At 39.6% G+C, this 16407-nt stretch overlaps 1 protein-coding gene and 1 non-coding gene across 3 annotated transcripts in view; one reads left to right on the plus strand and one right to left on the minus strand.

Annotated features, from left to right (window-relative positions):
- The window catches only part of ILRUN (inflammation and lipid regulator with UBA-like and NBR1-like domains), an 88812-nt gene that overhangs the window by 16386 nt on the left and 56019 nt on the right, over positions 1-16407 (minus strand). For both annotated transcript variants that reach the window (XM_032864274.1, XM_032864273.1), the window contains one exon: positions 247-575. In XM_032864274.1, coding sequence (XP_032720165.1) covers positions 247-575 — 329 coding nt within the window. The remainder of the gene's footprint in view (positions 1-246; positions 576-16407) is intronic.
- Positions 4859-4961, plus strand: LOC116871802. Its single transcript, XR_004383511.1, has one exon. It is a non-coding gene; the product is annotated as a U6 spliceosomal RNA (small nuclear RNA).

Here is a 16407-nt window from a genome sequence, read left to right on the forward strand (position 1 = left end):
TTCTTTTAACACCCAAACCAGAGCAGAGAGACAGTGGTAAATTATAAATGTGGATAAAGTAACATCCACAGGACATGAAGATGGGGGGGGGGGAGGGGAGAAGGGGTAGGTTTTTGTATTGTTGCTGTTGGCAGGAGAGCTGAGCGTCTTAAAGAACATTCTAGGCTTCTAGGTTTGCCATGAAAGGGTATCACAAGTCCCAAGGCCCACCACCTACCCCTTCTCCTCTTCTCCGAGGGCACCTACCTTACTGTAAGTCACTACTGATAAGTTGTTTGCGTGACTGCTGGGGGACAGATTTACAGAGTTCTGTGAGAGTCTATTCTCATCTTGCTCGGTTTGGTCAGGAGCAGGAGCCCATGTGTTTTTGCTGATCGAGTCGAACCCGGAACCCCCAGGGTCTTTTAAGTTGTTTTCATCTGATTGTCGGTTCTTTTGGGGAGAGGCAAACGGGTTGAAGTTTCCTTCTACCTTGCGATGTGGCTGTGTGTTGAACTCCGTTTCAAAAGATGACAGCTGCTGCGTTACTCCTAAAAGTCCACCCACCTCCACACTGAGAATCACCCAGATGACATCTGAAACAAAAAGGCAACTCACATCAGTGACAGGCAGACCCTCAAGGCCCAAAGCAGCCACCACCAGAAGCCCGAGATGCCACCCAAACCACAGGAAGAAATGTCCTTTTACACGCTAATTTGAAAAGCAAGCTGACAAAGTCACCAGTACAGGTATGCATTTCTACATTTGTGGTAATGTCACGTTCAAACTCCAGTACACATTCAGTACAGGTCTGTGGTAAGACCTACGAAAGTATTTGTTAAAAGGTTACCAGTTGATTCCGATGCACAGCCATATCTGGAAATCACTGCTCCAGAGAACAATGATCTATAGACAGAAATCCAAAAACTATTTTCCCAGAATCATAAGCTCTTTGTGGTTTTTGCTTTAGCTTGAATGTATGTAACTTAGAAAACTCAGGTCAGGCATAATTCTTAAGCCAAAAAATACTTATAATTCCCAGAATTGCAACTTATCAATGACGCCCTCCCCCACCTCTCTGAGCAATTTAGAGTGACAACATATTGTCCAAACCAGGACAACTGAGAGTAAAGGGGGAACCAATTAATAATGACACCAGGACACATGTGTAAACCACTAACCCTGACTATTAAGGGAAATATCACCTGGGTTTTTTTTCCAATGATCTATGTGATCAAAGGATACCAAAAACTTAGCATGCCCCAGATTTTCCTAAATAATCCAATTTAACACCAACCCTGCCTTTGTCATATAGGGAAATCCCACCATCTACACTGAAACCGTGAGATTTGTTTTAAAAAGATGCACCACAGAACTTTTGGTCATAATTCAGCTATTTCCTCAAATGCTGAAGCTAAGGGTTCAAACAGAAGAATAAAGAGACAGTTTCCTTCAATGTTCTGCATCTCAATTTAGAGAACAGTGACATCAACTTTCCTGCTGGAAAGCTTTTAAAAAGCAAGCTACAGAAAGGCCAAGAAGCTCTGACGTGTAAACCCAGCCGAAACAAATGTGAAAAGCTGTCCAAGACTCCTAATAACTGCTGAATGGTTGATAAGAAAAGGCTAATGAATTTCATCAGTTACCTACACCAAAATAAAGATATTAAGAATAGGAAAAAAGAAATCCACCAACTAAAAAGAATAGTGAAAGAAAATGAGGAAAAACCTCTTGGGCTGTGCTTATTCTCAGTTTTCAGTCTGGGGTCGGTATCTGATAAAGGCCATAAATACTCAATTTGCGTTCAGTGGTTTGGGAGCTCCATTAAAAACTTGGTTGCAAGAGACCAGCTAGGAGCCAGAAGCCTAGTAAGTGGAGACACAGTGACATCTGCTGTTCGCCTCTGGAGTTAGCAGCTCTGCAGCCACGGGCTGCACAAGCATGACACCCAGGAACGAGTAATCCACCCCAGACACAGCTTTTCTGATGGCAAATGTGAATCCTCATGTAAACGAGGGCGACAGAAGCTCAAGCTGTTGATTAACATTGTAAGCCAGGATATGCAGCGCGCCACTTCACTCGGAAATGTGGAATGGTGCCAGGAATACTGGGTCAGAGGACTTTCATTCAAAACTCTAAGTCAGTCTCAAACCAACATGACGTAGGCCTTAAAAAAAAAACAATTCAATGGCAGGCAGCTGAGGGAGATTCACTCCATGCTTTCCTAGCCTAGATTTCTAACCAAAGGCAACATCTCTTCACTCTATTATTGTTTTCCCCAAACAGACGTGCCCTACCTTACAGTACATTAATTCTTCTCTTCTTTTACCCATCTATTTTCCAAAGTCCTTTTGTAAGTACGTGATATGTTTTACACACTCAGGTATAGGTCATATGCTTCCTTCACTCTGCTCAGGAAACTAAATGCTTATAAGAAGAGATAGGACAGTTTTCTGAAGACTGTGATCAGTATATGAGACTAATGAGACATTTTCCCCCGGCTTTAAGAACTACCGTTTCTTTCACATAACTCACTGGACCATATCATACATAAGCCACCGCACCCTCTTCACCTTGGCTATTCTTCTATACTGCTCCCAGATTTTACATAGTAGTTCTAAATAGTAGATCATTTAAGAAACCAATGATTTATAAAACCAACAATGAACACTCCAGTTCTGATCCTCCGTAGTTATTACCATGATGGGTCATTATGAACAGCAAAATATACCTTCTACATGGTACAATCTAACCCATCTAGGTACTACTGCTAGCCCTCATGTTTCAGATGTGTTCGTCCCATGCATACTGTGTGTGAATGAGTGTGTTAATCAAATAAAAAGGGTGATAAAAATGGACCAAATAAGCTTGTTTCAAGAGGCTGACCATCTCCAATTCTTGCCAGAATGCCTTAATTACTGTGATAAGAACTGCCAGCCATGTTTTACTATTTGCGATGATAAAATCATCTAATGGAATGGCTGTACTTTTTACATAAAGGATCTGAAGTATGGAGGCAGAAGTGATGGGTCCAAGATCAGACTTCAAGTTAAAAGCCAATGTACATGATGACTGAGAACGCTCAATTCTCACAACAGCTTTTACAACTCATACTATTTTTCCTCAATAGGAACTGGGAATCAAGAAGAACCCAGGAAACTACAGCTATAGATAACGAGTCCCATTTCCCAGGCCATAGTATCTTTACCCACAAACATATATGATCTTTGGTACCAATAACAAGGATGTCCCAGAAAAGTAGCCAATAAAGCAGACTTGTGCCAAGCCTACACATTCAGGGCTTAGTAAGCAAATGGAGAAACTGATTTTAGAGTGTCTTGCCTTAAGATGTTTTTCAAAAAGGACCTGAGCCAGGACTCTGGAGCTAAATGGTACTGTCAACAGTTTCATTCAACTTCTCCCTTTTACATATAAAACCTTTAATAAGTATATAACTTTAATGATAAGTATAAACTTCCTTTTGTAGAAATGTATAATAAATTACTAAAGAAAGATATGAACTTTTTATTTCTTAAGTTTAGATTATTAGACATGCAGAGTAAAAGGAAAATATTTTGGGGCTCTTGGGTGGCTCAGTCGGTTAGGCATCCAACTTTTGATCTCAGCTCAGGTCCTGATCTCAGGGTTATGAGTTCAAGCACCACATTTAAAAAAAAAAAAAGGAAAGTATTTTACTTGAAGCCCAACTCTGTAATCTTAATGAACCATGCAGACAGACAAAGACATCTCAGATTATGGTAGGAATGTTAAAAAAAAAAAATACTGCGTATATCTAAAGGCTATATCACAGATCAAATCACATGATAATAAACATGAACAAACATCTATGATTTGTCCACTATAATAGAATTGCTAAAAATCAGTACAATATTCAAACTGGTACATTTGTTTCTTGTGGGGTTATGGGTTATAATACATGCACAACATGGGTACATGTATACTGGGGTTGAATAAGTAAATGAAGAGTGAAATGCTGGGAGCAAGGTTTCTTACTGTTGAAGGATATGACAGATGAGCAAGGAAGGAAGGCATTCTAAAATGAACTCTGTGGTACTAGATTAAAGTCAGAGACAGCACTATCAACTCACATTTATCTTAATATATATACAGATGAAGAAACACAGAAACAAGGATAGATACATCTGTTTACAGACGGTAGTATGTATACACACGTTACCCGCCTCTGCCTGCTGAGGAGGCCTAGTGGTTTCTGAACAGTACTGTCTAATTAAAAAAACAAGTGTTCCTCAGAGAAATGGCTGATTCTGGGGCTAAGACATGGAAAATATAAGATGAGCCTAGAATATCTTTTTAGTATCAGAAAGTAAGAAAGTGTTAAAAAGGAAGAAAAAAAAAAGGATAGGAGTATGTCATAGGGATACAGGAGATACCTGAAATTCTACATATCCCCCAACCCATCCTGAGTGTGGGACAGACTTAGTGACTTGCTTTCAAAGAACAGAGAAGGGAAAGAGAAAAACGGTAACTTTACAACAGAGAAACTGGCAACCAAACAATTTAATCAAGTGACCGATGTTAGTATCGCCAGTGATATTATGTAAATATGAGGTACGCCCTGGTAAGGCACTTCACCTCTGTTGTATTCTTCCCAAAAACTATACCATCAGTCTGAACTGAGGAAAACATCAGAAAAGCTCCAACTGGGGTACATTATAAGAATACCTGCCGGTATTTCTCCTAACAGTCACGGGTCATGAGAAACAGGGAAGACTGAGAAACTGTCACAGATCAGGGGAGAGTGAAAGTCAAAACAACTACATGTAACATGGTACCAGAGACTGGATTCTGGGAACAAAAAGAAGTCATGAATGGAACTGATAAAATCTAAATAAAGTCTGTGCTCACTTCAGCAGCACATACACTAAAATTGGAATGATACGTAGGTTAGCAGGCCCCTGCGCAAGGATGATATGCAAATTCATGGAGTGTCCCGTATTTAAAAAACAAAAACAAAAAAAATCTAAAGTCTGGAGTTCAATTAACAGTAATGTGCCAATGTTGAGGTCTTTATTCTAACAAGTCGTCCATTCAAAACTAGACATGAGTTCACTCCTATATGCTCTCCTTTCCTAGGCAACCCCTTCTCAGTACCGCAGCGAGGGCCAGTTAATAGTCTTCAAACAGAAGGAACAGCAACAACTATACAAATGAGCCATCATCTTGATGTGGATGTCAGGGAGAAGCTGCACAGTGTCTTCCAGAGCAGGCATCTGGCCTGCACAAGATGCAGACAGAAGTCACTTAAAGCAATAATCTGCCACGTCAGTATGTTGCGCTTGGGTCTGGGCTTCCCAAGGGAAAAGGCCAGGGGACTTGAGAAAGCATAAACTTTTACAAATTCAGTTTACAAAGACACCTCAAAGTGGTTCAAACTGTGGCTCAGACTGAAATCTTGTAGGCTTCTGATCCCTAGAGCAAACGCCTTGGGCTTCTCCCAAGGAGTCATGAGACAAGAATGCCACAACACCAGGAGACACACAGCCTGGCTTGAAAGCATACGCATGGAAGACTACCATGGAGGTCACGTCTAGGTTTGGAGGTGGTGGATTCAAATCCTTCCTAAAGCTCAATGCATCTTCAAAGCACAACAGGAACCTCACATGTGCCCTAAGGATTAAGAAATCACTTGGATCGGAGAAGTACACAGGCTCTAGTCAACTGCTAAGCTACAAACTATAGGTTCACATTTCATCTCCATAGGAGGGCTGAGTACGTACTGCCTACCTTCTGTGACAGAGGCTTGAGAGGAGAGTTTGAGCACTGCCAATCTATGGACTGAAACATTCCCAGACAGTAAGCAGTGTGAAGTCTCAACTTAACCTGTGTCTGTCTCTTGGAACTACCAAGGCAGGAGCATGTGTGTACCACTGGGAAAAGGAGGCACTTCCAACTGTCAGCACTAATCTACCTAGTCTCAACTTCCAGTCTACATTTGCACATTATTTACTCAACACAAAATGGCCATGACAATGCCCAGGCACTCTGATACTTTCACTTTATCAACACACCACCTATCTCAGCACCTAAGTGGGGAGAAGGCAGAGCCAGACTCCAGTTCTTCAGCTGCTCCGAGTGATGGCTGAACCACTGACTCTGTTCAAACCCTGTTCCCTACCCATCCTCACTCCCCACCCCACCTTGCCACAAATGTATTAGAATCTTGTTCCTTGGTTTCAGTATTATTCTCAGGAATTTCCTTTTAAAATGCAAATGACCTTCAAAGGAATATATTAAGCTACCTTAAACTCATCAAATCAATCACTAGCCTCAAGTTCACAAAGGGGAGAAGAAAAAGGCCTAAGAAAGAGCAGTGGAAGCCTGGATGAGACGAGATGGTGAAGGGTCCCTGGGGCCCCCAATACAGTGAGGGGCTCAGAAAGAAGAGTTGAAATGGCAACAACAAAGAAACTATTCCTACTTCACAATTTTCCTGAGTCATGCCCTATTGAAAAATTATGAGCTTTTACGTTAATTTGGGGGTGGGATGGAGGACTACAGTGATCCTTTAACCACTCAATTACTTGCTTCAGTTTTAGGAAACAAGAATCTCTACTTCCAAATCCAGGAAATCAGTGCCATGGAATTGAAAGAGTAAAAACATCTGAGATCAAAGATGAAAATCAGCCCAGAGTGAAAAAGAAAAAACCCTGCCCTCAACTGGGCTAGAAGGACAGACACTTATAAAGGCAGGTGCAAAGGTAAGAGAAAAAATTATTTCTCCCAAGGTCATGTTGCTCTAACAACCCTCTGTGTGACTACTGCTTTCTTACCAATGATACCCGCAGACCCATTTTTCTGTAGCATCGATTACTGAGGACTGTTTGTTGTTAAACTGCCCCTGTCTCAAAGTAGCACCAAACCCTAATTAATCCTGCCTTCTAATCCTGCCTCAGAAATAGCAACCAATCCAAAACTGACCATTTCCCTGAGAGCATTCTCAGAATCCTTCAGCAGGAACCCAAACTGTACGAAGGCCGTGTCCCTCCTCCCTCTTGTGTGGCATTCCACAGTTCCGCTGGAGAGCCTGCTCTCACATATTAAACCAATAAATTTTGGTTCTGTCAGACTTTGGGCTTGTTTCAGGTGACCTTTGAAATGAGAAGTCTTCCTCTCTTCCCCCTCCCAGCTTCAACTTCCAGATGCAGAGCCTCCACCCCTTCCTACTTCCGGGCTTGGGCAGACCACTCTCTCCTGCAGGGGGCCCCAGCTGGCCCAGCCATCAGCTGATACCACGGGAAAGCGGAATGCATTCATTCAATGAAATGGAGGTCATAAAAAAAGAGAGAAGGAACAGCCTCAAGAATAAAGAAAACCCAGGAGTATATGGTGTTCTAGAAGCCTCCTCACAAGTGTTTCAAGGAGGACAGAGTCATCAACTGGGTCCTGTGCAGCTACTAATTCAAGTAAGGTTGAGAAAGTGAGAACGAAGCATTGGAGGTGGTATCACGTAGGTCACTGGTGTTTTGAAAAGAGCAGTTTCAGTGGAGCGGTGGGGACGGAGCCCAATGGAAAGAATTTAGGAGTACAGAAATCAAAAGGTGGAGATAGCCATTTCTGACTGAAAATTTTCCAAAGAGTGCTGCTATGAAGGAGAGAAGTGAAATAGGGAAGAAACTGGAGAAAATAACAGCATTATATTTATATGCAAGAGCAAGAAATGTTTAGAAACCTGAATGTCCATCAGTAGTGACTGGCTGGAAAAATAACACATCTACCTGAGGGGAGACTCCACAGCCATAAAACAGAATGATTTCTACAGTGATCTCTAGAATATATTATTAAGTGAGGGGGGAAAAGTAAGATGCAGATCAGTATCTATATAGTTATCACACTTTTGTGTAAGAAAAGGATCAAAATTACATATATTGACTAGTATTTGCAAGACAAAGAGAAACAAACAACGCTCTACAGATAAACCATAAATGAACAAATAAAAATGGATATCTGGCTGAAGGAGGCGGTAATGGGAGACTCCTCTAAATATATCATTCCTAAACTGTGACTCAGGAATAGCAGAAATGCTTTCGATACTGAGAAAAATCAACAACAAAAAACAACAAAAAGAAAACAAAAACAGGGGCCCCTGGGTGTTTCAGTTAAGCATCTGCCTTTGGCTGGGGTCATGATCCAGGGGTCCCGGAATCGAGCCCCACATCAGGCTCCCCGCTGAGCAGAAAGCCCGCTTTCCCTCTCCCACTCCCTTTGCTTGTGTTCCTGCTCTCACTGTCTCTAATAAATAAATAAAAATCGTAAAAAAAAAAAATAATAAATAAATAAAATTAAAAAAGAAAAAATAAAAACAAACAAACCTAGGTCAAAGGGAGACAGAGAAAGGACTGGAGATAAATTCTGTAGGATGGGGGCGCCTGGGTGGCTCAGTGGGTTAAAGCCTCTGCCTTCAGCTCAGGTCATGATCCTATGGTCCTGGGATCGAGCCCCGCATTGGGCTCTCTGCTCGGCGGGGGGTCTGTTTCCTCCTCTCTCTCTGCCTGACTCTCTGCCTACCTGTGATCTCTGTCAAATAAATAAATAAAATCTTAAAAAAAAAAAATTCTGTAAGATGGTGACTGGCATGGATAGATGTACAATAAACGCCAAATTATTTATGCTCAACTACTCAGCACCATTTAAGTAGCATTAAAACACAAACAAAAAGGGATACCCAGGTGGCTCAGTCTGTTGAGCTGCCTTCAGCTCAGGTCACGACCCCAGGGTCCTAGGATCGAGTCCCCTATGGGGCTCCTCTCTCTGCCTGCCGCTCCCCCTGCTTGTGCTTTCTCTCTCTCTCTGATGAATAAAATCTTAAAAAAAAATGTTTACTGTGTTGCCCTACTGGAAGTCAGTCAATATTAAGATTAAATGTATGACAACTGGCTATGTCTAACTATAGCTGAAGGACCATAATGGCAACAGGAAACAAAAAGCAGAAAAGACCTCCTTACTTAAGCAAGTTAACATTTAATGTTGTAATTTAAAAATGAATTACTTTGATAAAGATTGGGCATTAACTTCTCAGTGACCACCACCTGTGGTATGGAAGACAACACAACAAAATAGTAACCAGTTTTCAATCAATCATACTACTTCACAGCAGTCTGCTCTGTAGACCACCTACATCAAGGTCATGTGGCTTACATGTGAAAAAATACAGATTCCTGGGTCCCTAACTACAATGAACTAAATCAGGTTTCATATATGAAATCTAAGAATTCAGGATTCTACCCTAAAGAAGGGTATCTAAACTTTAACTTTCCCTCTTCATTCATTAGTTTCCCTGAAAGCAACTGGAGCACTAATTCCTTCCTCTGAAAACTGACAATTAAAGGTAAAGAATTAAGCATTTAATCTAGCCTTACTACAAAACTAAATTTCAGAATGTCATTGTTGATGAAGAAACCATTTTTAAAAAAAAATCCCAGAACTACTCCAGCTAATGTATGTGGAAGAAATAATCACTTTGTAACCCCTGATGAAATGATTCAGGCAATAATCATCAATGAATGAAACCATTAGGCAAAAGGTTGGTTGACAGAGAAGACCTCTGCAATGGAGAGATCAGGCTAGCACTACTATCAAAACCTTTTGATTGCTCTTAGCATCACTAAAGCTATAACAATTTTCAATAGCCAAAAAAATTTTGAAAAAGAAGGAAGCTAGAAGTCTCACAATTTCTGATTTCAAAATTATAGCATTACAGTAATCAAAGCAATGTGGTATTGTTAAAAAGATGTACAGACCAACAGAAGAGAAGAGAGACTTCAGAAGCAAGCCCTCATTTATATAGTCAAATGATTTCTGACAAGACAGGCAAGGCCATTCAAAGGGAGAAAGAACAGTCTTTCCAACAAATGGTGTTGGGAAAACTGAGTATCATATGCAAAATAATAAAGTTGGACACTTACCCTCACACCATACACAAAAATTAACTCAAAATGTGTCAAAGACCTAAACATCACAGCCTAAGCTATGAAATTCTTAGAAGAAAACATAGAGAGGAAGCTTCACGAAACTGGATTTGGAAATCATTTCCTGGATATGACAAAAAAGCACAGGAAACCAAAGAAAAAATAAATTGGGCGACATCAAAATTAAAACTTTTGTGCATCAAAGGACACAATTAACAGAGTGAAGAGGCAACCCACAGAATAGAGAAAGTATGCGAAAACTGTGTATTTCATAAGGGGTTAATACCCAGAATATTTAAAGAACTCCTACCAAGAGGTGCCTGGGTGGCTCAGTCATTAGACTAAGTCTGCTTCGGCTTGGTCAGGATGCAGCCCCACATCAGGCATCCCTGCTCAGTGGGGAGTCTGTTTCTCCCTCTTCCTTTGCCCCTCCACCCACTTGTAGACTTATTCTCAATTTCTCTCACAAATAAAATCTTTAAAAAACAAAAACAAAAACCTGATTAAAAAACAACTTGAATAGACAAGCTGAATGGCCAAAAAGCACATGAAAAGATGCTCAAGATCACTAATCATTAGGGAAATGCAAATCAAAACTACAAGCTACCACCTCACATCTACCTATTAGGATGGCTACTATTAAAAAAAAAAAAAAAGAAAGAAAGAAAATAACAAGTGTTGGCAAGGATGTGGAGAAACTGGAACTCTTGTATACTGTTGCTGGGAGGTAAAATGGTACAGCCGCTATGAAAAACAGTATGGCAGTTCCTCAAAAAATTAAAGTGTCATATGGTCCAACAATTCCACTTCTAGGTGGATCCCCAAAAGAACTAAAAATAGGCTCTCCAAAGAAATATTTCCATACACATGTTCATAGAATTATTTATAATACCAAAAGGTGGAAGCAATCCAAGTGTCCAATGATGTATGAATGCATTCTAAAAGTGTGGTATATACATATAATTGAGTATTATTCAACCTAAAAAGGAAGGAAATTCTGACCCATGCTACAACTTGGATGCATCTTCAGGATATTATGCTACGTGAAATAAGCCAGTCACAAAGGACAAATACTGTCTACTATAGGATACCACTTATATGAGGTACCTAGAAGAGTCAAATTCATAGAGACAGAAAATAGGATGGTGATGTCAAGGCTGGAGAGAGAAATGAGAAGTTACTATTTCATGGGTACAGAGTTTCACTTTTGCAAGATAAAAAGAATACTAGAGGTAGATGGTGATGATAGTTGCATAAAAGCGTGAATGTACTTAATGTCACTAAATTGTATACTTAAAAATGGTTAAGATGGTAAATTCTGTTATGTCTATTTCACAACTAAAACAAACAAGCAAAAAATACGCTGAAGCCCAGTAACTTTAAGTTAGTTTGTTCAAGGCCAATCAGTAATAGATTATATGGCAGAATCAAAAACAACAAAAGTCAGCTCTTTTTAATCCTAATCTAGTGCTTATCTATAACACTACGCAGCACTCCCAACCCTGGTCAGTTTTGAGTGTTCCATCAACCAGGAAATAGGTAATAGTTAAGGGAGGCTATTCCTGGCACTAAAGATGGAAATATTAACATCCTCATTATTTAAACTTCTACAGACTACTAATAAAGCATAATCTGAGTGGGTAATAGCACAACTGCAGAACATTAAGATAGACTGCAAGTATACTGAAGCAACTTAAAACACTATTTTAAATTTAAGTACAATCAGGTTTAAGAATATTGCAGGGAATTAAAACTATAGCTATAGCACATAAAGAGCCAAACTTACACAACTGGCATAAAAATATACAGATTAAACTGACATTTTAACAATCATTTTGGCAGTTATGTTGAAAAGCACTTAAGTATGACACTGGATAAAAGGACTTAATATTTAAATATTATCCATTTTATATGCAAATAGGTAGAAAGATGGCTGGTGTTCCTATCCTTTCACTACTACTGCTGAATTTCTCAACCAGTCCGACTGGGACACACTTGGTACTTCTTGACACTTACAGTATTTTTATCAAAGGATAATTTAAAATAGAATATTTAAGCAGAAGTACTTCCAAGTAAGTACTTAGTTCATCAGAAAGTCAAATTTTAGACTAACTGGTTTACCTAATTCAAACTTAAATACCTTTTTTTAAAAAGGCCATTCCTCTTTGTACACATGCTTCTAAAATGAAGCTTAATTTAGGACTCTGATATTTTCTATGGAGTTACTAAGTATGTTCTGAATATTTAAAGGCATAACAACAAGACATAGGCTCCATTTGTCTTTTTTAGAAAGTCAAACCTTATCTTTGACAGAATTTATGGACAAAAAGTACAAAACAGCAGTGCTGATGGTAATTGGTTATTCCTGGTGAAAGCTTTTCTGTCCCAGAGATCTGGTAATACACTACATTAACTCTGATCTCCCTTCCCCCTCCTCCTAAAAGAGGACAGGCTTTGTTTCTGGCTTCAGAGAAACTGCTGCCAATCAACATCACCATCCAAGCAGGGCCAGTGCAAAAACTAGCAAAACAAAACCCCTCCCCCTCATGGTTCTCGCCAAAGAGAATTACATTACAGACATCACAGTCACTGAAAAGTCAGAGTCAAAGACAGTGACAAAGCAGAACTTCCTAAATGTTTCTTCATTCTCCTCCTCCGCTCATTTTTCACTTTCTCCTTCATTTCTTTGGTCTGGCACAACTCACATGAGCACCCTGTCCTCCTCTTCATTTCCATCACTGCCTCTTAATAGGCCAAATTCTCTTCCTGGCTCAAATCTGGGCACAGAACTTTGGAGAAATGAATGAGTATTCTCATCTCTAAACTGGAGTAGGTCTAGCAACATCCACACACGTGGTATCTTAGGGCTCACTCAAGACGATCTGTACTTCTCAACTCTACAAAAGAAAGTCCATCTCCCCATTCACTCACCTCTGAGATACACAGCAAATAGAGATGTCCCTCCTAGGCCCCTTAGTCTGGGCGGTGATGGCCTGCTACTCATCTCTCTTCAGAAATATTCCTCAGAGTACTATCACCTCTAATCCACTTCCCATTCTTTCCCACACAGAACCCTCACCCATGCAGGCCAAAATGGACAAGTCACACTCAACCAGACTTTATGCTTCTTTACTGCAGTTTGGAAATGTGGCGCCTTTCCCCTATCACCAAGCTGAATCTATTCAGTTAAAATACTGCAGATTAGGGAAAGCCCTTCCAGACCATTTAACCGGGAAAGTTCTTTCTTTATTATTGAGAAGTATTTTTAATAGACTTTATTATTTTTCAAGACTTTATTTGTAAAGCAGTTTTCAGGTTCACAGCAAAATTGAGAAGAGGCATGTATACACTCTGCCATGTATGTACAAGTTCCTCCCTCTATTGACATCCCACACCAAAGTGGTATTTGTTATAATCAATGAACCCACACAGGCACATCGTTATGACCCAAGTCCACAGTTATTAGAGGTCACTCTTGGGGTTGTATATTCCATGGGTTTTGATAAAAGCATAATGACACGTATTCACCACTATGGTATCACACAGAATAATTTCACCACCCTAAAAGTCCTGTGTTCTGCCTATTCCTCTCCCCTCCCTCCCCCAACCCCTGGCCATCACTGATCTTTTTATTGTCTCCAGTTCTGCCTTTTCCAGAATGTCATATAAGAATCATACAGGATGTAGCCTTTTTTTTTTTTTTAAGATTTTATTTATTTGACAGAGATCACAAGTAGGCAGAGAGACAGGCAGAGAGAGGGAGGGGGAAGCAGGCTCCCTGCTGAGCAGGGAGCCTGATGCAGGGCTCGATCCAAGGACCCCAAGATCACGACCCAAGCTGAAGGCAGAGGCCTAACCCACTGAGTCACCCAGGTGCCCCAGGATGCAGCCTTTTTAAATCGGCTTCTTTTACTTAGACATAGGCATTGAAAAGTTTCTTCATGCCTTTTCATGGACTTGTGATCTCTACCTCTGTCAAATAAATAAATAAATAAATAAATAAAATCTTTTTAAAAAGGTTATAAACACAGCAAAAATATTTTAGTTTGTGTTTTTTTTTTAAGATTTTATTTATTTATTTGACAGACAGAGATCACAAGTAGGCAGAGAGGCAGGCAGAAAGAGAGAGGAAGGGAAGCAGGCTCCCTGCTGAGCAGAGAGCCCGATGCGGGGCTGGATCCCAGGACCCTGAGACCATGACCTGAGCCGAAGGCAGAGGCTTAACCCACTGAGCCACCCAGGCGCCCCAAAAGTATTTTAGTTTTATAAGAAACTCCCAAACTGTCTTCCAAAGTGACTGTACCATCTTGCATTCATGCCCACAATAAAGGAGAGTTCCTGTGGCTCCACATCCTTGCCAGCACTTGGTGCTGTCAATATTCAGGTCTTGGGGCATCTAATAGGTGGATAGTAGTAACTTATTTTAATTTAGTTTGCAATTCTCTAATGACATGATAATGAAAATCTTTTCATATGCTTATTTGCTATCTGTATATCTTCTTTGGTATGATGTCTACATTTAGGTTTATGATCCATTTTGAGTTAATTTTGGGGAAGAATATAAGGTCTGTGTCTAGATTCATTTCTTTGCATGTAGATACTTAGTTGATCCGGCACCATTTGTTGAAAAGACTCTTTTCTCCATTGTCTTTGCTTCTTTAACAAAGATCAGCTGACTATACTTATATCCACTTCTGGACTTTTTATTCTGTTCTATTGATCTATTTCTTTATTCTTTCACCAATACCAAATGGTCTTGATCCATATAGCTTTGTATAGTAAGTCTTGAAGTCAGGGAATGTCATTTCTCCACTTCTCTCTCCAATATGAGTTGGCTACTCTGGGTCTTTTATCATCATAAAATTTAGAATCAATGGAGTTGATATCCACACAAACTTGCTGGAATTTTGACTGGGAATGTGCTGAAGCTATAGATGAAGCTGGGAAGAAATAGCATCTTGAAAATATTGTCTTCCTATCTCTCTACTTACTTAATTCTTTGATTTCTTTCATCAGAGCTGTGTTGTTTTCCTCATGTAAATCTTGTTCATATTATGATAGATTTATACTTAGGTATTTAATTTTGGAGGGGGATCCTAACATAAACAGTAATACGCCTTTAGTTTCAAATTCAAGTTGTTCACTGCTAGTACGCTGGAAAGTGGTTGACTTTTACATATTAATTTTGTATCTTGCAACCTTGTTTTAATTGCTTATTAATTCCAGGAGTTTTTGCCATTTTTTCAGATTCTCTATATAATCATTGTCATCTGCAAAAAAGCACAGTTTTAGTTCTTCTTTCCTAACCTATATACCTTCTTTCTTTTAATTGTTTTATCACATTAGTTAGAACTTCCAGTATGACACTGAAAAGCAGTGGACTTTTCCTTGCCTTATTTCTGATTTTAGAGGGAAAGTTTCTGATTTCTCACCATTATGATGCTAGCTGAAGGGTTTTTATAGATATTCTTTATCAAGTAGAGGAAATTTCTCTCTGTAGCTTTCCAGTAGTTTAACCATGAATGGGTGCTGGATTTTGACAAATGGTTTTCCTGCATCTATTGATAAGAACAGGTCATTTTTCTTCTTACCCTATTGAGGTGATGGATTACATTAATTGATTTTTGAATGGTGAATCAGTCTTGTGTATGTGATATAAATTCCTCTTATCATAGTATGTATACTTATTTTTATATATTGTTGGATTGGGTTTGCTGCTATTTTGTTAAAAATATTAGCATTTAGGGGCACCTGGGTGGCTCAGTTGGTTAAGCATCTGCCTTCTGCTCAGGTCATGACCTCAGGGTCCTGGGATTGAGTCCCGTGTTGGGCTCCCGGCTCAGCATGCAGTCTGCCTCTCTCTCTGCCCCTCTGCCTGCTCCTGCTCTCTCTCCTTCTGTCAAATAAATAAATAAAATCTTAAAAAAAAAAGAATATCAGCATCTATGTTCTTGAAAGGTAACAGTCTGTGTTTTCTTGTAATACCTCTGTTCTGAGTATCAGAATAATGTTGGTCTTACAGAATGAGTTAGGAATTCTGTTTCTGTCTTCCCTCTGTTTCTGTCTTCTGGAAGAGATTCCAGAAAAGTAGTATAATTTCTTTCTTAAGTGTTTGGCAGAATTCCCAGTAAACTCATCTGAGCCTGGTGTTTTCTGTTTTGTAAGGTTACTGTTGATTCAATTTCTTTAATAGATAAAAGAATATTACTGCTTTCTATTTCTTCCTGTGTTAAGCTTTGGCAGATTGTATCCTTTGAGGAACTGGTCCATTACATCTAGGCACAGAGTTGCTCATAATATGCCTTTATTAACCTTTTAAAGTCCATGGGATCTGTAGTAATGTTCCTTCTTTCATTTCTTATTTTAGTAATTTGTGTCTTCTTTTTTTTCTTCGTAAGCCAATCTAGAGGCTTATTGATTTTTTTAAAAAAGATTTTACTTATTTGACAGAGGGACAGCACAAGCAGGGAAAGTGGGAGAG

The sequence above is a fragment of the Lontra canadensis genome, unplaced genomic scaffold (assembly GCF_010015895.1).
Source record: "Lontra canadensis isolate GAN:19392208 unplaced genomic scaffold, GSC_riverotter_1.0 scaffold27, whole genome shotgun sequence".
In the NCBI taxonomy this organism is placed as follows: domain Eukaryota; kingdom Metazoa; phylum Chordata; class Mammalia; order Carnivora; family Mustelidae; genus Lontra; species Lontra canadensis.